Source organism: Cuculus canorus, chromosome 1 (assembly GCF_017976375.1).
Source record: "Cuculus canorus isolate bCucCan1 chromosome 1, bCucCan1.pri, whole genome shotgun sequence".
Lineage (NCBI taxonomy): Eukaryota > Metazoa > Chordata > Aves > Cuculiformes > Cuculidae > Cuculus > Cuculus canorus.
In genome coordinates, this window is record NC_071401.1 from 148388954 (window position 1) to 148409955 (window position 21002).

At 37.3% G+C, this 21002-nt stretch overlaps 3 protein-coding genes and 1 long non-coding RNA gene across 6 annotated transcripts in view; 2 read left to right on the forward strand and 2 right to left on the reverse strand.

Annotated features, from left to right (window-relative positions):
- Positions 1-5886, forward strand: part of GNPTAB (N-acetylglucosamine-1-phosphate transferase subunits alpha and beta) — a 43361-nt gene extending 37475 nt beyond the window's left edge. The window contains exons 19-22 of one of the 3 annotated variants that reach the window (XM_054056448.1): positions 2771-2938; positions 4251-4341; positions 4975-5032; positions 5530-5886. In XM_054056448.1, the coding sequence (XP_053912423.1) occupies positions 2771-2938; positions 4251-4341; positions 4975-5022 (307 nt within the window). In that variant the 3' untranslated portion in view covers positions 5023-5032; positions 5530-5886. Of the gene's footprint in view, positions 1-531; positions 728-2770; positions 2939-4250; positions 4342-4974; positions 5033-5529 lie in introns of those variants that run through there. The other 2 variants (XM_054056447.1, XR_008448207.1) reach the window with 2 other exon arrangements.
- A 4136-nt stretch (positions 5887-10022) lies between these two features.
- On the reverse strand, positions 10023-17271 carry LOC128850945 (uncharacterized). Its single transcript, XR_008448208.1, has 3 exons — positions 17119-17271; positions 12195-12297; positions 10023-10150 (listed from the first exon to the last, which is right to left on the reverse strand). It is a non-coding gene; the product is annotated as an uncharacterized LOC128850945 (long non-coding RNA).
- On the forward strand, positions 10146-20762 carry SYCP3 (synaptonemal complex protein 3). The gene is made up of 8 exons (XM_009560518.2): positions 10146-11872; positions 13238-13313; positions 14388-14422; positions 16033-16150; positions 17138-17237; positions 18032-18130; positions 20464-20568; positions 20709-20762. Exons 1-8 carry the CDS (start codon positions 11743-11745, stop codon positions 20760-20762), a joined length of 717 nt encoding a protein of 238 aa, XP_009558813.1. The 5' UTR covers positions 10146-11742.
- Positions 17311-21002, reverse strand: part of CHPT1 (choline phosphotransferase 1) — a 32014-nt gene continuing 28322 nt past the window's right edge. The window contains 1 exon segment of the mRNA XM_054056450.1: positions 17311-20788. Within this exon segment, the coding sequence (XP_053912425.1) occupies positions 20744-20788 (45 nt within the window). The 3' untranslated portion in view covers positions 17311-20743.

Here is a 21002-nt window from a genome sequence, read left to right on the forward strand (position 1 = left end):
CTCAAGGAGGGGTCTGACAAGTGTCAAAAAACAGAGCAAGGAGGAAAGTAGGACAGGGTACCTTGGGCCAGGGAAGATGAAAACTCTTCTAGCAGGTCACAGCAAACTGTTGGGTAATCTACACTGCCTGTAAAACTACACCACCATTACTTGCATAAGAGGAGGTTGTTAACGTACCTCTTGCGCTGTACTGCTTGCTAGGTCATTCATTCAGAAAGGGGGATGCTACTCTTGAGACTTTTTGCCACTGACAGGGGTTTGTATCTATTGCTTCTCCTTACAGGAGTGCCTTCTGGCCACATAACTCCTGCATTCCAGTCCCCATAATGACCTGGTTCAAAAGAAAAGTGGGCAGTTCCCTAAGTCATCCTACCACTTTCCCTTCCTTCTCCATTTCTTTGTATCTTCTGGCTAGAACTTTTTCTTGAAATGTAGGTGTGATTTTTAAGCCTTCTGTTAGGCCGGTAACATGAGTTTCTCACCTTTAGTGTTCAAGTTCATGCTTGCAATCACTGGCTTCTTATTTTGAAGGGTGGTTGCTGATGTCAGACTTGATCCTGACGCTGTGTCGGTTGTGGTATGAGTATGCCTAATGGATTGAGAACTTCTAGCAACTTAAAATGGAGCTGCCTATTCTGTGGAGTGATTGCATCCTTAGATGAGGATGTGTTTGAGTAAGGGTGTCTAGTCTGTTGTCTCAGGAACCTCAGCAGGCAAGATGAGGCAGGTGAGCTGATCTGTCTTGAATCTTCCCTAATTTTCATATGATGCAGTGGCATGATACTGTGGACTCAGCCTGAGACTCCATATATGCATACCTTTTTGTTTTTTTCTCTCTAATGGAACAATAAAGTATTGTATTGTAGTCCCAGATTGTTCTCTGGCTTGTGAAGTGAGCTCGAGTCAAATGTTTGGACTGTATTCCTGCGAAGTATAGTGCAGTATTATAGTCATATCTTGTTAGCAAAGGAGAGCTGGCATGGCTACATAGCCATGCCATTTCCTTCTCTTTGCTATGCTTTCCCTGGATATAAAACAGAATAATTATAGTCAGTCTCTAAAACCAAGTATTCAGTGCCTCTCTTGGGACTAATTAAATGATCTGCCTAAAATGTTTGTTTTCCATCCTTAAGGAAAAGCGAAGCTTAATTGTCTAAGCGTTAATTCTGGAATATCGAAAGGAAAGTCAAATTTTATTTCAGGTGGATTAAAACAGTCTTTCCATTTGAAACAGATTAATATGCTTATCTCTCCCACTTGCAGTGCTTTGGTTTGCTCTAGGTAGTGGCCTCTGTCTGTAAATTTGCATCTCTTTCAGATGAAGCTAAACAGGGACACACAATCCAGGAGTGTGCATGCTACTGCATTCCCAGGGCTAATGAGCTGCCAGTCCAAGGGACAAGGTCAGGGATAGTCCAGAGCGAGCTCCCAAAATGCTTGTAGGGTACACAGACACGATTGCCATAACTAGCCGCTTTGCATAGTATTACTTGATAGTGTAGGTATAGTCTGGTCATCTTTGAAGAGGAGAGGTGTACTTTGTTCTTCTAAGAGAGAGCAATTGAAATGACTGTCCCCTACATGTAATTGTCCAGAGCAAGGTTACAGATTGTGCCAGATTCAGTACATACTGCAGAAAAGTGGTAATGCCCTCTTGTAGGCTGATTCACGAGCTCTGGCGTTCTGCTTATTTCCAGCTTCATGTAGGAAGTCTGAACTTTGCTCTTTGAAAGATCACACCATACTATAGAGAATACAGCTGACAGAACTACTTACAAAGGTTAGCAATTACAAGACATATGTCACTAGATATAATTTCTCCCTCTGGGGAGAATGTAAGGGTGTTGTATCTCACAATATAAATAAAGCACATAGCCTTGCCCGTATGTGGGAAAGGGAATTTTTGTTGTCAAGCTCCAGGTCAGAAAGGCCAAGGGTACATAGCAGTGTATTACACTGGCTGCTACTTTAGTTTCAATAATTTGCAGTAACTCAGATAGTTGTGTGTTTCTTGTATGAGAAATTACTCTCTATAAGAGGCATTATTGGGAGCATGCTTATTTGATCATGGTGCTTTCCATATAAATTCTGTCCAGATGGTGGTTGTTTGTATTTTGGTTGATTATATGAATTCAGCTTTGGGTCTCTGATTCAAATCATGTTATACATAGTTTATATTACATAGTGTTCTCAGTAACTCAATGCTTGGGATCAAACTTTGCCTTCTCATGTATAAATGATCTTCTATAGTTTTTATGTTGACTTTCCTTGGAAAGTGCAGCATACATGGTAAAATATTAATAATTATGTTTACTTTATTAAATATATTTATTAATAATTATAGTGGAGCTCATTTTGTTATTTAAGATACTTTGCTCATGATAACTTATTTAAAAGTATAAAAACCCTTAGCCATATCATAACGCTGGCTGCCTAACCTGCTGTCTATATCCAGTGGTGGGTTCTGGGATGATGCTCACTAATGCCCATTAGATGGCAGCATTATACGAATAGAAGAGCGAGAAATGTGGCTTGTCATTGGATTCCTCAGTGGTTTTGGCTCACTGTCAGCCCTGGTGCTCTTAGAAGTAAAATAAAATTATGAAAAGTAATGCAACAATAAGGAAACAAATTACCATTACCAAATATATAATTTTGTTTTTAAGAAGATACTACATCCATTTAGTTTAAAAGGATTCCATTTGTGTTCTTTGTTTGCTAATACCTTTGCTGTATTATTAAAAAATAACAATGACTTCTTGTTTTCTAGAAAATTTGTTTGTCTAAATGACAATATTGATCACAATCATAAGGATGCTCAGACAGTCAAAGCAGTGCTTAGGGATTTTTATGAATCAATGTTTCCAATACCTTCCCAATTTGAACTTCCAAGAGAATATCGGAATCGTTTTCTTCATATGCATGAACTTCAAGAATGGTATGTTACACAATTTCTTCTTGAGTTATTATAGTATGATACCATATAATTATAGAACATTTTGGTACAAGCCGTTTTTTTGCCCCCAGGAATTAACAGTGAAAATAATATGAAAAGATTTGAATGGACTAAAATTTGAGGTTTCCAGGATTTGGGTTTTTCGGGGCTCAAAGCCATTAAAATTTCATTGGTTGGCCTTAACCAACTTCAGAGAAAAAGTTCTTGTATGTTTGGTTTGTGGTTTGTTCTTTTTTTTTAAAAAAAAAAAAAAATAATTCAGGACTTATGGTTTACTTAAAAGGTAAAAAACCCCACCTTGTTGTTTGGAATGCCTGTTGTGTAGGGGTAGTATAAACAGATTTCTCTCTAAATTAATTTTTTAATCTATCAGACAGCAATAATCAGCTGGATAATCATCAGAAAAGATTAGTTTGCCTCATTTTTACCTAACGTGTGAAATTTTTATGTGTATTTATCTTTTGCTATTTTATCAATAATATCTTCAGAAACTGGGGTAGCTGATTGGAGAACAAAAGCAAAAGGTTGGCAGGCACAGTGATAATAATGAGACAAGAAGACTAGTATAGAAATTTTGTTGCTGATCAGCAGATTCTGAGAAGTAGCGCTCATTGAGGAAAGAGAAAATGTTAAGAGGAACCGTTAAAGGGTGACAAGAATAGGAGTGGACTGTACTGCTACACTGCTGTACCAGTGACAGGGAGAGAGAGGGGCAAACCCATTTCAGAAGTAAGCTGTAGAAATTTAGTCTGGAGGAGCAGATGTATTGTTGGCTCCCTTTTTTAGGACAGCCATCAAGACTTTGTTAGCTTCAAAAGGATACTTTTTTGACTTGATACTTTGATACTTCTTGACCCAAAGCAGATTTCTACAGTGGGTTATAGCATGCTGAAGTGCTGGTGGAAATCCACGCTTATCAAAATGTTCTACTGAATCATAGGGTAACCTGGGTTGGAAGGGACCTCAAAAGACCATCTGGTCCAACGTGTTGTCTGAAAGGGAGCCTTTAGATGAGATGATCTCGCACCCTGCCCAGTCATGTCTTGAAAACTTCCAGTGGTGGGAACTCTCCTGTGTCCCTGGGGTGGTTGGTTGTTCCAGTGAGAGAGTTCTCACTGGAAAAAAATTCTGATATCAAGATGAACCCTCGCGAGTCCAGCTTGTACCTGTTGCCCCTTTTCTTCACCATGTGAGTCTTTGTGAAGAGAGAGCCTCTGTCCATGTTCTAGCCACACTTTAAGTACTGGAAACTAAGTACATGAAACTATTTTTCTGTTTCCTTATTTCTTTGTAGGAGGGCATATAGAGACAAGCTCAAATTCTGGACCCACTGTGTTCTAGTAACACTTATTGTATTTACAGTCATCTCATTTTTTGCTGAACAGGTAAAATTAATATCTTCTTGTCAAATCTGTAACACCTAATAGATTGCTGTATCTTCACGGTAATGTAAAATTGGTTTTTATAAATAGGTTTTAAAGAATAGCTAGGATTTTTCCTTCATAAAGGAAGTAAAAATGTTACATGACTAATGATTGGGTTGGTTCAATTTCTAAGTCATCTTGTTGAGATTCCTTGAAAAAAGTCATATGAGTGCTATTCCCTTTTCAGGCGCCTTGTGACTGTTAAGTCCATCATCAGTGTGCTAAATTTGGTTGTTCAAAATCGGTAATTGTTTTTGAAATTTTTCAGTTTTTAAAAAATTTCAATAATTTTGTGTTAATATTCAATTAACACACACATTGGTAAAAGTGCAATATTAACAGGAAAAGAATTAAAGCATTAATAATATTAATACTCTGGTCCTGAAGAGAACCTTAAGATATTTAGAGGCCTTATATAAATGTTATCACTAAGTCATTGCAAAGATGTCTATTGAATTCAATAGGTTTCAAATCTAACTTGAAGGAAAAAAGCTCTCTGCTTCTGCAAGCATAAAATGGCTTTCTTGAACATCATTAATCCTGCTAAATTTAGAGGGAGTCAATGGAACAAATCATCTGGGTAATTCTTTGCAGGTTGGGGCCTTAAGTAACCCTTTCCGTGGTCTGATGAAGAGTGTATAGTTCTTGAAAGGTTGGCTTTTGATTATTATTTTTTTCCTACCTGTAACTTTTGCATGAATCTTTCCCTTGGTTTTCAGCCTTTTGTATATATTAGAAAACTCGCCCTCCGTGAGTAACTTGGTTTTGGAAGGGGTTGCTTAACTCAGTAGTACAGCTAATGTATGTAAATATTGTTTTAAGATGCCAGCTTTCTGTTGATCTTCATAGAATCATAGAATCTTGTAGAAACTGAATGTAGCTTGGTGTTGTATTAATTTAAATACACAAATTAACTTTTAAATAATCAGGTTATAGGCATTCTACACTTTTGACTTCATGCTTGTATTCTGGTTATTGAGAAGTGAAGTGGAAATATGCACGCCTTATGGGTGAATTTGGGTAAATAACTTTCTTCCTGTGCAGTGGAGAAAAAAAAGGACAGTATACTTTCTTGGATGAAAGCCTGACCAGCTGTGCCCCTCTAGCCCAGAAGGTAACTAAATACTGAATTTTTTTTTCTCTCCTCAGCTAATTGCACTTAAACGAAAGATTTTTCCAAGGAGAAGGATCCAAAAAGAAGTTGGTCATGAGCAAATCAAAGTTTAGAAGAGCTTTACTTTGGAGATCAGTCTACCTCAAGATGTGATAAGCATTTAAAGTCTCTCTAAGTGTCTTTTATGGTTTGGGATTTAACCGCATTGATATGAAGAATAAAATCATGCATCTACAGTTGGAATCTCCGCAGTATTAGTTATGATATAAAAACTGCTGGAGCTGTGACAATGCAAAACAACAGAAAGAAATACTGGTGGGAAACCTGTACATAGGCAGTTTTCAACAGGTCTTACTTTACAACTGTTAGTTCAAGGCCATGCTATCCTTTTTTATAAAAAGGGTTACGTAAAGAAATGTAGCTGCATTTATTGCAGTGGATGTTGCCAACTAGATAAAATGTTGGAAAGCAAAGTTGTTTGGGATCAGCTTAACAGGTCCTTGATCTTGCATTCCAAAGCATTTTGCAAATTTCTGTCATTGCTTCATTTTTAGCCCTTTGGGGAGAATTGCGGATTATGTAACTTGTCATTTAGATTTAGTATACATTTATTGATGTTAACATTCTTGAAAGCACAGTGACAATTCACTCCCCATATGTAATATTTAATTGGGATCTGGAAGAAATGTATGCTAATAAAAAAATACACAGTAAAAGAACAACTAATGCTTATTTGAAAGATACTTCATATCTGATGTACTATATTCCAAAGAACACAACGGTTGTTATGTCTTGACTTGATTACAAAGAGAGGGTGACAAATTACAAATGGAAATGATTGAGGGTATAGTATTTTACAAGCATTGTAAATATAAAAGCAAAAGTGCCTCTCTATATGAACGGACAGCAAATTGTTGTAATGTGACAGTGTATGGGAGCAGTGTTTCACTTCAGACTACAATATTTGTACTGACATGAAGCTTTGGTGTTTTAAAATTTAACAGGGTTTGGCCCTGTATTTTGCTGAGACATATGAATAGTACAGTTCTATGTGGGAAAGGATACTGAATTTTTCAAGCAGAAATTTTTGGTGGTGTATCTGCAGCTAATTGTATTAGCAGTATTCAAAAAAAGCATTAATTTTTGTAATCAGATGATGTACCAAACATGTGCATATGTATGGTAAGATACTTGGTTTGCTTTGAAATTGATGAATAAAAGTTTTGTCTATTGTTCTGTTTTAAAGAAAACCAAAACTCATCCATTTTGATAAATTAGCCATTAGTGCTTATAAATTTTTATGTTAAAAGTTCACATTATGCTCTTAAACTTCCGCCAGTAATAATATTAATTTGAAGAATGAATGAATTCTCAAAGTAGAATCAAACTTTTGAGTATTGTAAAAATACAAGCACTTTTAAATAAGGATATATTTCATGATAGCAATAATATTATGCTGGAACATAGAAGATAAGTAAGTTTACATCTACAGTACTTCAGACTAGCAGAGGATTTGACATTTCAAGAAAAAGAAGAAAGCTTTGATACCTTCTTGCACTTCAAACTATTTTTTGGTAGATTCAAGTTACATTCAATTTATAGTTGGTGTTCTGTTCAAAATAGTTGGAAAAACTCGGTTCAAATTTAAAGGCAGATTTTCTGCTGAAGTTATGTATAAGGAGCTTGCAGCCCTAGCTCAGGTATTGCTGCACTTCCTTTGCGTTTAAGCAAAGTTTTTTGAAAGTAGATTCGTGTCATTTTGTTTCACAACAGCAGCGAGCACAAAAAATGTAGCGTAAACTTTCTGAGAAGAATCCATTGAAAATCAGTGTTTAATTTTGTTAGCGTGGTACTCGAAGGGAAAAAAAGCAAGATAATATGTGAACAGTAGTGTGGTGGCAACTTGCAGCCAGTCACTCACTCCTGTGCCCCTGGATGAGGGAGGGAATTAGAAAAGTAAAAGTGAGAGAAATGTGGGTCAAGAAAAAGACAGTTTAATCAGGTGAGATGAGAGGAAGAAACACAACCAAGTGACTTAAAGGAGAATACTGAGATGTTCCACCTGCCAAAAGCACACCCATCCCCAGCAACGACCACCTCTGAAGGACCAAACTCCCACGTTTTATTGCAGAGTCTGATTCTGTATTCTATGGATTATCTCCGTCCAGGTTAGTGGTCTTGGTTGTGTCCCACTCCTGGGTGGTTGGGGAGGTAGAGCAAGGCTTAGGTGTTGTGCAGACCTTGCTGAGCAGCAGCAGGATCCCACACTCCCGCTCCACCGCAGCCTTTCCCAGTGCTGGTTTGGTTGCCAGTGTCAAACCACGCAGGGGCTACTGGGTGGGAAGCTTAATGTCACCTCTGCCAGAGCCAGGGCAGGTACGAACCTGACAAAAACCTGAACCTGGTTAAGAAAATAGCACTAGGTAACACGAAATATTTGAAGTTAATGAGAAGACTGAAAATGGATATAATGATGGAGTTATTTATTTATTTGTTTGTTTGTTTGGCTGTTGTAACTAAAGAGTAAAATACCTCAGAAAATCCTGTAGGAACAGTAGAAAAAGTAGAAAAAACTTAAAGCATGCAGTTTGCTCCAGGTAACATTAATGAAATATTTGAAGTGAATGAGAAGACTGAAAATTGATATAATGATTTTTTTTTATTTATATTTTTGTTTGGCTGCTGTAAGTAAAAATACCTCAGAAGATCCTGTAGGAACAGTAGAAGAAGTAGAAAAAACTTAAACACAAAGCATGCAGTTTGCACCAGGTAACATTTATGAAATATTCGAAGTGAATGAGAAGACTGAAAATTGATATTATGATGGGGGTTTAAAATTTATTTATATTTTTATTTGGGTGTTCTAAGTAAAGGGTAAAATACCTCAGCAAATCCAGTAGGAATAGTAGAAAAAACTGAAATAAAATATGCAGTTTGCACCAGGTAACACTTATGAAAAAGTTGAAGTGAATGAGAAGACTGAAAATTGATAGATGAGGTTTTTTACTTATTTGCATTTTTATTTGGCTGTTGAAAGTAAAAATACCTCAGAAGATTCTGTAGGAAGAGTAGAAAAACGAGAAAAAACTTAAACGCAAAGCATGCAGTTTGCACCAGGTAACGTTAATGAAATATTTGAAGTGAATGAGAAGACTGAAAATTTATATAATGATGGAGTGTGTGTGTGTGTTATTTATTTATATTTTTTTTGGCTGTTTTAAGTAAAGAGGAAAACACCTCAGAAAATCCTGTCAGAACAGTAGAAAAAACCTGAAACGTGAAGTATGCCGTTTGTAAAATTACTTTGACAGGAGCAACATCCCCTATTTGCATCGATTTAAAGGTGGTTTCCCCCCTCCCCGGGCGTTGTGCACAGCCTGCAGCCACCAGCGCTCCGCAAACCTTTGTTGTCTGAATGAATGGGGAAACGCAGGCACTTCTACTAAAAACAATAATACAGGTCGGGGAGGTTTCGAGGAGGTCTGTGATGCCCAGCGCCCCCCGCCCCGCTCCTGAGGGTCCCCCGCGGGGGTGTCGGGTTTCCCGCCTTTTCCTTGGGGGCGGGAGCTCCTGAGGCGAGGCGGGAGCGCCTGCTCGAAGCCCTGCCAGGGCCATCCTGAGGGCTGTGGGGGGATTCGGGTGAAGTTTGGTAGGATACGAGGGGAACGCAGGAGGGTGTGTGCCAGGGGAGGGTTAGGTTGGATATGAGGAGAAGCTTCTTCGCTCAGAGGGTGGTGGAGCGCTGGAACAGGCTCCGCGGGGCAGCAGTCACAGCGCCGAACCTAACAATATCCGGGAAGCATTTGAACAATGTTGTTCGGCCTGGAGAAGAGAAGGCTCCGAGGAGACCTTTACTGCGACCTTCCCGTATCTGAAGGGGCTACAGGAAAGCTGAGGAGGGACTGTTTACAAAGGCTTGTAGTGATAGGATGGGGAGGAATGGGTATAAACTGGAGAGGGGCAGATTTAGACTAGACATAAGGAGGAATTTCTTCACTATGGGAGTGGTGAGGCACTGGCACAGGTTGCCCAGGGAACTCGTGGCTGCCCCATCCCTGGAGGTGTTCAAGGCCAGGTTGGATGGGGCCTTGGGCAGCCTGATCTAGTGGGAGGTGTCCCTGCCCGTGGCAGAGGGGTTGGAACTGGGTGATCATTAAGGTCACTTCCAACCCAAACTATTGTATTGTTTTATGACAGGAGGCCCATGGCAGGGCAGAGGGATGAGAGGTGTTTGGGTGGAGAGTAAGGAACAGCCTTGGGACACTGACGTGCCACCACAGCCTTTGCACCCTAGTGCCTTCCCACTCTAAAACCTGTTGAGGTGATGGTTTAGTGTGGTCCCACATCTCCCTTGCTGCTCTGAGGTAGAAACGGGTGGGTCCTCATGGTGAAAAGCCCCACGTAGGAGATGTACACAACTGTTGGCTTATTTCATCTCTTCTTAGGCAGGGTGACAAAAAAAGGAGGTGACTTTCTCTGAAAAATCCTTAAATACACAACCGGCGATCGAAGATTTGTGAATCGGCTAAAGCAGGTAAGCTACACAGGGTGGGTGGAGGCTGTTGGAGGTTGTGAGGTGGCAAGATCGCTTTGCAGTGTCTGGAGGGACAAACGAGTTCTGCTTTGTGTACTGACGTTCAGTACAAAGAAAGGTCCCTGTGAGTGAGATAAAATATCTGTAAGTAAATAACCTGTTCATGCCTGCAGTTCAGTTTTGTGTGGCTGCACAGAGATCCACAACTGCATGCTGTACCAGTGTTCTTATCCTTAAATGATATTTTTAACAGCTGCAGCAGTTGAAAAGCAGAATGAGTCTTGAAAACTTTATCTTATTTCAGGATAATTTTAATGCAAGAGTTCTCCATTTTCCAATTAAAAATTTAAAGAAGTTTTGGTTGGTTTTTTTTTTAAGACATTTGTAAGGTCTTGAAAACCTTTACTTCATACTGTATAAAGGAACATCAACCGCAGAAAAAGCTGGGTGTTAAAAAGCAGCATGCGTCATTAGTAGCTTAGTGTGATCACACTGTGTATAGTCATGTCGTACATGGTTTAAAAATATATTTTCATTGCTATGGACAAGTAATTAAAAACAAATAGGAAATTCAGGTGTGCGAGGCAGCTGTTAATGTTGGGGAGACTTCACAGTCCTGTAAGTTCTAAGGGTCTTTACTGGAGTTCTGAATTCTGGTGTGTGGAGTTAATTTTCAAATCTATCTTTGCCTTGGCTTGTGGAAAACCTATTGATCTTTGTAGCTGATTTAGCATGAGAAATTATCCACTGCTGAGTCAAGTTTTGCTCATTTTGGGAAACAGGGTACTTGCAGCTGATGTTTTTTCCCCTGTATTGTTTCCATCTTCCAAGTTATATTTTTATTTTAGGAAGAGTTTTTGAAAGTATATGTCATATGATACTTCTAACACTTCACACCTCTTGCAATCAGTTTCAGCAAGGACTCAGGAACTTGCTACATCCTGTTGGCTTCTAGTATTATTTCTATTCTTGATGAAGTGCTAAGGAAAGATTTGATTTTGTCAGTCGTGCATTTAATGATTACAACTATGCTCTTTTCCTTTTAAATAGATATGCTCCTTGACTATTTATAAAAATACACAGAATATGCAAAAATTAGTATTACTTTTTTTTTTAACAGGGCAGCCTATTTGTAAAACATCTACAAATAGCGAAACTGTATTAGTTACGTTATAGAAAGCAGAGGTATAATAGCTAAAAATAAAGCTAATTCAGAAAGTCGAAGCTGTCCAGTTTTTTTTTTTTTAAATTACTTCTGTGTGTGTGATTGTCTGTCTAATGTGGTATGGCTTTTAGTATAAATCTGTTCTTTATGATGTATTGTTTCTGTGTTTTGTAAAATAGAATTTTGGCATAGCTGTTGGGCAGTGCAGTGTGGGATATGGCAAACTCCACAATGGAATTATGGAAACCGAGCAGGCAGGCTTCTTAAGAAAGTGTATAATTTACTTCCATACTTTTCAGCAGAATCAAGTATATACCTACTACCCCAGTATCTTTTTTTAACCTGTTTTAAAAACACTGATGGGTAATCCTGTGGATTACCTCAAAACTAAAACTGTTTGACTGCTTGAACATCCTTACCTGTGGAGACTGTTACAGGCGTCTCCATAACAGGTGAATGTAAACATGAAACATACTTATCTTCAAAGTATGGTGAGGAAAGTTACATAACAACTAAAACATACCATTTCAGTAGGAAGAAAATCTCATTATGGCACCATCAGGAAGAAAGCATGGAGGAAAGGCTGCTAAACCAGCACCGGATTATCAAGCTATACCTGCTTATGACTTTAAGGAGGAAAGTAAAGAGCTGAGTGGATCAGAGGAAGATATTAGAGAAGGTGCTAATATGTTTTTTTTTAATTGAAGTTGATAATATTTATTATTGTGAATGGAAATGAAGACACTTAAGTGTTAGCAAGTGCCTGACAAAGCATGGTTCATAATGTTTCTGATAGCCATTCTTCTATTGTGTAATTTTGGTTGGTAAGTGAACACAATAGAATAGGGCTGTATAGTGACTATTATGTCTTACATAAAAGTCTCATAGGTGGAGACTTTAATAGTAGGATTTTGGGTTTTTTAAATGTCATATCCTGTCACCTGGCTGCATATAACATTGTGAGATCAGGATAAAACAGAAGAAGAGCTCTGCTCACTTACATGGAGTGCTGAGTCAGGTAAGGTAGTTGGAGTCGTAATGCTGGCAGGGTTAAGAGTACTTCAGGAAGAATGTGAACCCCCCAAAATAAAGGAGCAGTAAAAGCTGAGGAAAAAAAAGAAAAATAAGTCAACCAAGGGATTCTTGTTTCATTTTGAGGGAGTGTCATAAAAAAAGTGGACTCTGCTCAGAAGGGCAGTTCTCATTCACAGAGCCATAGAATGGTTTGCTTTGGAAGGGACCTTAAAGATCATCCAGTTCCAAACTCCCTGCTGTGGGCAGGGACACCTCCCACTTGACCAGGTTGCTCAAAGCCTCATCCAACGTGGCCTTGATCAGCTTCAGGGATGGGGCTTCCACAACTTCTCTGCGCAGCCTGTTCCAGTGCCTCATCACCCTCACAGTAAAACAGTTCTCACTAGTGTCTAATTACCCCTCATCCTATCAGTGCACTCCCTCATATCTTCCTATGATAGTTTTTGGTAAAGTTTGATGTAACTTCATTTCTCTGTTTTTGTCTTTCAGCAGTTAGTTCTGGGATTGTTTCTCTTAATTTCTCCCATTCTTAATGTGTTCAGACTAAATTCCCACCCCCCTTATTAATAGAAATCTGACAGCCAAGGAATTTTTTTCTTTTGAAAGAACATAAATGTTTGTGATTTCACAGGTCAGACACAATTTGAGAACTTATTTTAGAGTAAAATTAAATTCTTGCACATTGGGCTTTGTAAATTTTTAGATTATTTTTCCCTTTCTGATGACTGTTTTACTGTGTGTTGGGATAGTAGTGGACAGAGACACTAAAGATGGTCAAGACTAGCCTAGAGGAACTCAAGGCAGTGCCAGCTCAAACCTAGCCTTGTAGAATAGTTCACCAATATCTGTCAACTCCAGATTCCAAGTTTAGCAGCTGCTTGTGTAACAAGACACATGAGACGTGTTCAGAGTAGCAGCCTTATGGAAAAGTAATTACACATTTCATAAGTCAAATGATCCCACCAAAATAGAAGATATTTTTTTAAATCTTTTTGAAATTTTTATTAAGGTGAAACACCAATAATGGACAAGCATGGAAAGAAAAGACCTTTGGTAACTACTCATGTGGTTTCGGATGATGTGGGGTAAGGTTAGGATTCATTTTCTTTCCCCAAATAAGCAAATCTTAAATAGACATTGATTTGAGTTATTCATTATGCTTGTTTTGCTTGGTTTGTTTATTATTATTTGATTAAAAAGTCAGGTGGCAGGCAATACAGTAGTTGTAGGTAAAAAGAGAGAATGTAACATTTAAAAGTAATTAATTCTGCTGTTTATTTGTATATGCTTTTGAGCATCCATAAAAATTGATATATTTGTGAGTTGTTAAAATTCTTGTTTCTTTCAAAACATGATTTAAGTTTTATCATAAATTGCTGATCATTTCCTTATTTTTTCCCTCAGATTTTAGTTGCTTGAAGATATTAATGATACTTTAAATGATCCAACTATTGCATGAAAAATAAATTCCTTTTACAAATCTTATGAAATATATATTTATGGGCAGTTCATATGTAATAAAAAAGTGTACGTTGACAATTTTTAGCAAGATTATAGCTGTAGAGTTGAAGATACTTCTTTTACCATTTTTTTTTACTCTTCAGAAAAGAAAGTAATATCCTGTGGAGAAGATGATAAAAAACAAGATAAACATTTTCTTAATTCCCTTTCTGGACTTGTTAGCGATTGTACCACTGCCTTATAAACTGGTGTCATCTTAAAAGTGTTGTAAAAACAACCCTGATATTATTTGCCTTGGATTTTTCTTACTGTGCCAGTCATCCTAACCATGATGGACCTAATTTCATGGAATGTTCCAAATACCTTCTGTGTTTTCTTTTTGTGTGGGGAATGATCAATTTAATTTACCATTCTTTTTCTGTCAGGGCCCTTTAAATGCCTAATACCGCCTCTTCACTGTGGAGGAAGTTAATGGGTTCTAGTAAATTTAAAAACATCCCAGCAAATTAGTCTAAAAAAAGAGAACTTTTGAAGGAGAAGGAAAGCAGTGTCATTTGTTATCTTGTAGAACACTAGCAGCTCTTTCGCGGCTTACAAGCAATACGCATGTGAATAAAATTAGTTTTAAGCATATACAACAGGTCTTATTCTAAAGTCATAAAATGGTCAAATAAAAATTTCTAAATACTGTCTTGTAGGGGTGAAGTACAGAATATGCTGGAAAGATTTGGAGGTAAGTATGTTTACATTCTAATAAATTAAAAAACAATTTCATGTTTAAATTGCAGAATTGGCAGTGATTCCTTACCATAAAGTAACTTTCAAGATTTTCATAAAATGACCAGTCTTTGTAGCGTTTTTTAACATTTCTAAAAAAAGACAGTTTTCAGAAAAAAAACTTCTAATACCTTTAAGCAGAGCTAAGAAAAAGAGGGGAATAACTGCGTTTAAAGGGAGATGTGTTCTTGTAGGTAATTACAAAGGAAAAAGAGAAAGAGGCGTGAGTGCTTCTGATTACCAATTCCAATTTTAAGATGAGGTGTAATCAGTAGTCATTCTGTTGTAGAGAAAAGGGAGAATGTGAGTTGGCTTTCGGATTTTTTTTTTGTTACATTGACCTAGAAGAGACTGGGGATTGCAATACTTGAGTGATAAATTAGAGGCACATAAATGTTAATATAAGCAGCTAAATTGAACAAATCATTCTAATTCTAGACAAGGAATTTTGGAAGTAGATTGTAGCTGTGATTCAGAATGAGCTATAGAGTAGTATGTATTCCATACCTTCAGAAATCTAGAGAACAGTAACTTGGTATAAAAAGAATTTCAGCAGTGTAAATTAAACAAATGTACTAATTTATATTAATCTGCATATTTTTTTAAAAAGCATGACATCGCTCTGAAGTAGGAAGAATAGTTGGTCATTCATTCCTTCCGTATGTTCACAGTGATAGTAATCACATACTACCTTTAATTCTAAAATCTAAGTAATTTCTCTGAACCGTATGATTTTCCTAGGAAATTAAAAAGTTTCATAACTAAATTCCTTGAAGTTCTGGAAACTGAGCAGGCACTGCAGTCATGCAGCTAAAGTAGTGAGGGTTTTGATAGTGTGACTAAAACACTTTTAGATAATAGAGAAAAAAGCAAGATGTCTGTACTCAGGTTTGTGCAAGCTTTGAATGCAGGATTTACAGACTGTGGGATGTTCAAATGGAATGAAGATGCACAGTGAGAACTGATTGACTCGTGCTCCCAGTGTTTCAAGCATACATGTGTGCTTATGGTACAAATGATATGTTAGAAGTGCATGTTGGACCATAATAATCACCAGGAGAACACATGATGATGGTGCATAAGGAAGAGATTTAAGTGTGCGTAATAGAAGCACTGCAGCAACCCTGAGTTTAAACTGCTGGATGGTTTCAATTGACTGTGTGTCTTCTCAGAGGCAGTCTGACACAGTACCTGGTACCATCCAGCCTAGAATAAAAGAACCTAAAGCTGAATCACATCACAGTACCTATTTGGTCTGGCCTCTGAGAGAGATGGCACTTGAAGCAGATGCTGAGGTAGTTGGTGGGGCTCAGCAGTGAGTAGTAGTGATTCCAGAGGCCAAGTGTCAGGATGTGTGGAGGCCTTGGGGAAGCAGCACTCACCAGTGCCAGTGAACAGTTGGTTGAGGGACATTCTAAACACAGCAGCCAGGAACCCAGATCACATTGGCTTCTTTCCACTAGAACACATCTCATTCACTTCTCCAAAGTGTAACTCATCAGCATATTTAATGAAAGGCACCATGTATCCCAGTATGCTAATTTCTAAATACTCTTTGGTTTTCAGCTGACATTAACAAGGCTCTCTTAGCTAAGAGAAAAAGATTAGAAATGTATACAAAAGCCTCACTCAAAACCAGTAACCAGAAGATTGAAAATGTTTGGAAAACACAGCAAGAGCAAAGGTAACATTGACCCTTGCTTTTCAAATGTGTGAAATCAAATTCACTTTTGTGTCACAGCATGGATAGTTGGTTCATGTTCTTGCAGTTAAATAGCAAGTAGCATATCCACTAGTTAAATACCTGCTCAGGTCATCAGTTTCTGCTGCCTCCAGTTTTGTCTACTTGCTTAAACTGACAGTAGTAGTTTAGCATAGTGCTTTCTCTTTTAAATGGAGAAACTTAAGATTTTGAAGAGTAAGGTGCCTTAAAGAGCTGGTTTTATCTTTATTTTTGTCTTTGAAACCAATGTTTTTATTTTTTCTATTTCAGTTGTAATTTTCTGTTTCAACTTGAAAAATATTCAGTAAAATTTTTATCCCATTCTGGTTAAGAAAGAAATTTTCATTTTCACATTGTACATAATTTTCACCTCACTGAAAGTTCCTCTCACCTCTTAATCTGTAATTACTACATCTGTTACTACAGGTAGAGCAAACTGAAAAATTAGAGCTTAACACTGGGAGTCAGCAATACTTGGAACTGTCTTGATGTTTTTATATGTGTGTGTATATATTTTTATATATATATATGTTTGAAACTTGCATTCACAAAACTTAAGTTTACATAGAGAGACTAGAGCATCACAAACTAATGAATTAGATAATCTCCTTATGCTAAAACCAAGATCTGCAGTTGGGTTAGAAAAACCCAAACTCAACCCAAGACCTGGCACAGTTAGGAAGTTTTAAATTTTGTTTAGCTTGAGCTTTGTATGGGAGCTGTCTCCTCATGTGGGTATAATCCATGTTCACGCAGATCATGTGTGTGTATGTATGCGTGTTCAGTTTTTCCAAACATACACTATTCAGTTAGGGACAGATGTCAAAATAGCCTGTTTCTTAACCTATGAGATTTCCTTTTATTCTACTCCATATGTGTGCTGAACCTTAAGTTTGCTTGCAATTCTTGTTAGTATTTGTAATACTTACAGCTAATATCTTTTTATAGGCAGAAGCTCAATCATGAGTTCTCCCAGCAGTTCCTGACTTTATTTCAGCAATGGGATGTAGATGTGCAGAAAGCAGAAGAACAGGAAGAAAAACTAGCGGTGGGTTTCCAGCACAGCACGTGTTTCATGGTGTTTTCACAAGGAGGGAATATTATTTAGGCACTGAAAAATGTAAAACCACTTTATGTTATTTAAACAAACATACAATTTTTTGCCTTGATTAAAAATTTTCATTCAAGTTTGGTGGCTCTCAAACAGTAAATATTTACCTTTTGGGATATATTTTAAAGTGAAGAGGGGTACAGTTGTAAACTTATTTAAGTTTGTAAATGGCAAGAAGTGATGCCCTAGGCCAGCATATGGCTTGAAAAAAGCCAAGACTATTTATGGAGAAGAAAGACGTGTTAAGTTTGTGTGCATGCATTGGGTTCAGGGAACAAAGAAGTAAAGTAGTTTTCTTCTAGCATGCATTACTTAAAAATATGCCTATATATAATAAATGTATGGGAATCTGATCGCTGAAAGGCAATAAGAGCTATACAATGGAATGTTAGTACATGATGTGGCTGTATTTTTACTCCCAACACACTGGCAAGTTTTGCTTTTCCCCAGGCAACAGATTTCCCTGGAATGTTTGTGAGAACTATGTTGGATAGCAGTCCTAGTAGGGATAATTCAGAGTGAAAGGGACCTCAGGAGGTGACTCGGGCCTTAATCCAACCTTCAGTCTTTCTTTCATTAATAAGAACATGGATAACTTTCTAGGCAAAGGTCTGCATCATGTGACCCACATTTCCAGTGAAGCCATAATTTCTGATTCTGGTAAATGACATTAGCATTGCTATCCAAGCACTTTTGGCTAATTAATGTCATTACTTTTGCTTATGATTCAGAATATGTTCCGTCAGCAACAAAAAGTTTTTCAACAGACAAGAATAGTTCAGAGTCAGAGACTGAAAACCATTAAGCAACTCTATGACCAATTCCTAAAGGTACAGTAATTTTTCTTCTTGGAAGGCAGCTGATCCTTCTTATATCACTTAAGAAAGCTGTATTAATTCAACTTTTATGAAATACAGAGATCTGAGGGTAATTTAAGAAAAATAACAGCCTTGCACAAATATTCATGTTGGTATCTTTCCCTTATTTGTTTAGAACATGGCTTGTTCTCTCTGTACATGCACACACATTGGATCTATTTAATAAATGATTTAATGAAATGTGTTCTCACAGGGATCTTATTGGCCCGCCTATTTCAAATATTTAACCATAACCCTCAGAGCATACTTCTAAACAGTTTTGTACCAGTTTGGAGGTTATATACATCAGTTAAATCATCAGGATTTTGTCTTAGTTATTACCTTAAATTTTTCTGTATTTATTTAAAAAAGTGAAACTTGACAATCTATTAAAAACACATCTTAGGCTGCAATTTACTGTTTTTATTACTACTAGCAGGTGCATCCCCCATGAGAATTAGATACCATTTTTTTCCCATCATTAACCTTTCTAGCAATTGCTGCTTGATGTAAGGAAAGTGACCCTTAAAGGAAATCAATTTTTATTCCCTTAAAATTGCCCAGCTAGAAGTCCCTTAATCTTTTCCTAAGTAACATTCATTAGAAAGGCTTTTCCTTTCTGTGACCTGTTATTCAAGGTAAGCGTTCCCTAAAATATCAACAAGAAGAATCTGATGGAAATAATGATCTATACTTGAAGTAGGCCCAGCTGGTTGGTTATGTAATCAATCAGTCCTGTTTAACTTTCCTGTTGGTTTATGCACAATTCTTCTATTTGCTGGGAGTCCCTACAACCACTGTTTTTTGGGCAGTGCTTACAGAGAAAATTTATTGTAAACATGCAGTTCATACTCATCAACTGTGGTGTGTTTTGATTTGTTGTTTTGTTTTTTTTTTTAAACAAAGTAGCTAACATACTACGCAGCAAACAAAAAATGATTGAATACAACTACTCAAAAGTTTGGGTTTTTTTTTAAAAAAAGAATAGTTCTCTTCTGTCCTTTTACACTAAGAACAAAACACACTATTTCCAGAATTTCCTTCCCCCACTATTTTGCTAAGTAAGGTATTAAAAACTCTAAGCTGTGAGAAAAATGAAAGTACCCTAAACAACTGGTTTTGTAATGAATGTAATGGCACAGTACCACAGAATCACGGGAGGGCTGAGGTTGGAAGGGCTTCTGGAGGTTGCCTGCTCCAGGCAGCAGGTGGTAACTGCCCAGGACTTGTGTCCTGATGGCTTCTGAGTATCTCAAAGGATGGAGACTCCACAGCCTCTCTGGGCAGCCTGTTCCAATGCTTGGTCACCCTAACAGTGAAAAAGCGTTCCCTGCTATTCAGAGGGAACCTCCTGTATTTTCACCTTTGTCACAAGGGCACTCTGTTGGCTCACGTTCAGCTTGGTGTCCACCAGGACCCCCAGCTCTAGAAATTTCCTGCCAAGCTGCTTTCCAGCTGTGTAGTCCCCAGAATATGCCAGTATGTGGGGTGAATTCAAGTCTCAGTTTCTGACAAACCTCAATTTCTGTTTAAGGAATTTCCTAACTGGTCCGTTTTTCCAATTTCAGTTAGTTATGGTATGTTTAGTTTATTTATTTTTTAAGTCTGGTAACTTTGAAAAATAAATCTGAAATACAGCATCTCTTAGCTTGAGATAGTCAAAATTTACAGAGGGTATTACAGAAGCATTAATAAATAATAACTGTACCAAAATGTCAAAAATGTCTTCATCAAAGATCGAACAGAAGATTGAGCATTACTTTGATTTTTTTCTCCTCAAAGATGACGAAAAGGTAGAAATCAAGCCTCAAATAAGCTTAACTAAATATAAGTCAAGGAAACTGCAACTACACACATACGTGGAGTTAGGCATAACTGTATTTACAAAAGGGAAGATAACCGGCAAGTTTTACTTTCGTGTATTTAGGGAGAAGTGTGCAAAGAGAAGGAAATGTAATGGGTTGTATAGTCCTTATAGTCTCCCAAGATTGTCACAGTGTTAAACCCTTATAACTCCTGACAGATAACTGTTTATTCTAGTAGAACTCTTATCTTTACTGAAATGTAGGATTACTAGCTGAGACCTCACAGATGCTGACTGGAGGGGACTGTGTGTTTAAACAGGAATGTAGACTGGAGTACAAAGTCCTGTATGATTTGTCTGTCAAGTTTTTGACAAAACTCATCAATTATGAGTGACCACTGCTGCTATATAAATTAAATTGTAGTCTGCATAATGGTTTGTTTGTTTTAAATTAACCCTTTGACATTGAACAGTTCTGAATTAAGATTATTGTTAACTTCAGAGTATGGAAGAGCTGGAGAAGAGCAATGAAAGTCTTCTAGCGGGTGCACAAAGTGAACTTCGCAAAGAAATGACTATGTTACAGAAGAAGATTATGATGGACACTGTAAGTATCATATATGAAGAAGTTCATTAAATGCAAAAATAGAATATTATATTAAAAAGTAGTTTGACATTCATTTAATGAATTAAAGGAATCCTGTTGATATGGCATTTGTTCAGTATTATCTCCTTTTCTTGTAACAGCAACAGCAGGAGATGGCAAGTGTTCGGAAGTCTCTTCAATCCATGTTATTCTGATGGCTCGATGGAGAAACAGCTTGTACCTAAGTGACATGATACAAGTATAGGCATTAGCCATAGAAAGTAAAATGTTTAGAGTTAAATGTTTTAAGGTTCTATTCAGTGCTTTCTTGGATTGTTCCAATCTTGTGTCTGATAAATTCTGTAAGAATGTGTATTATATTTTCCTGAGCTATACCTCCTTCATCCTACTGGTACAGCAGCTTGTTCTTTAGAATTACTAGAACAGAGATTAAC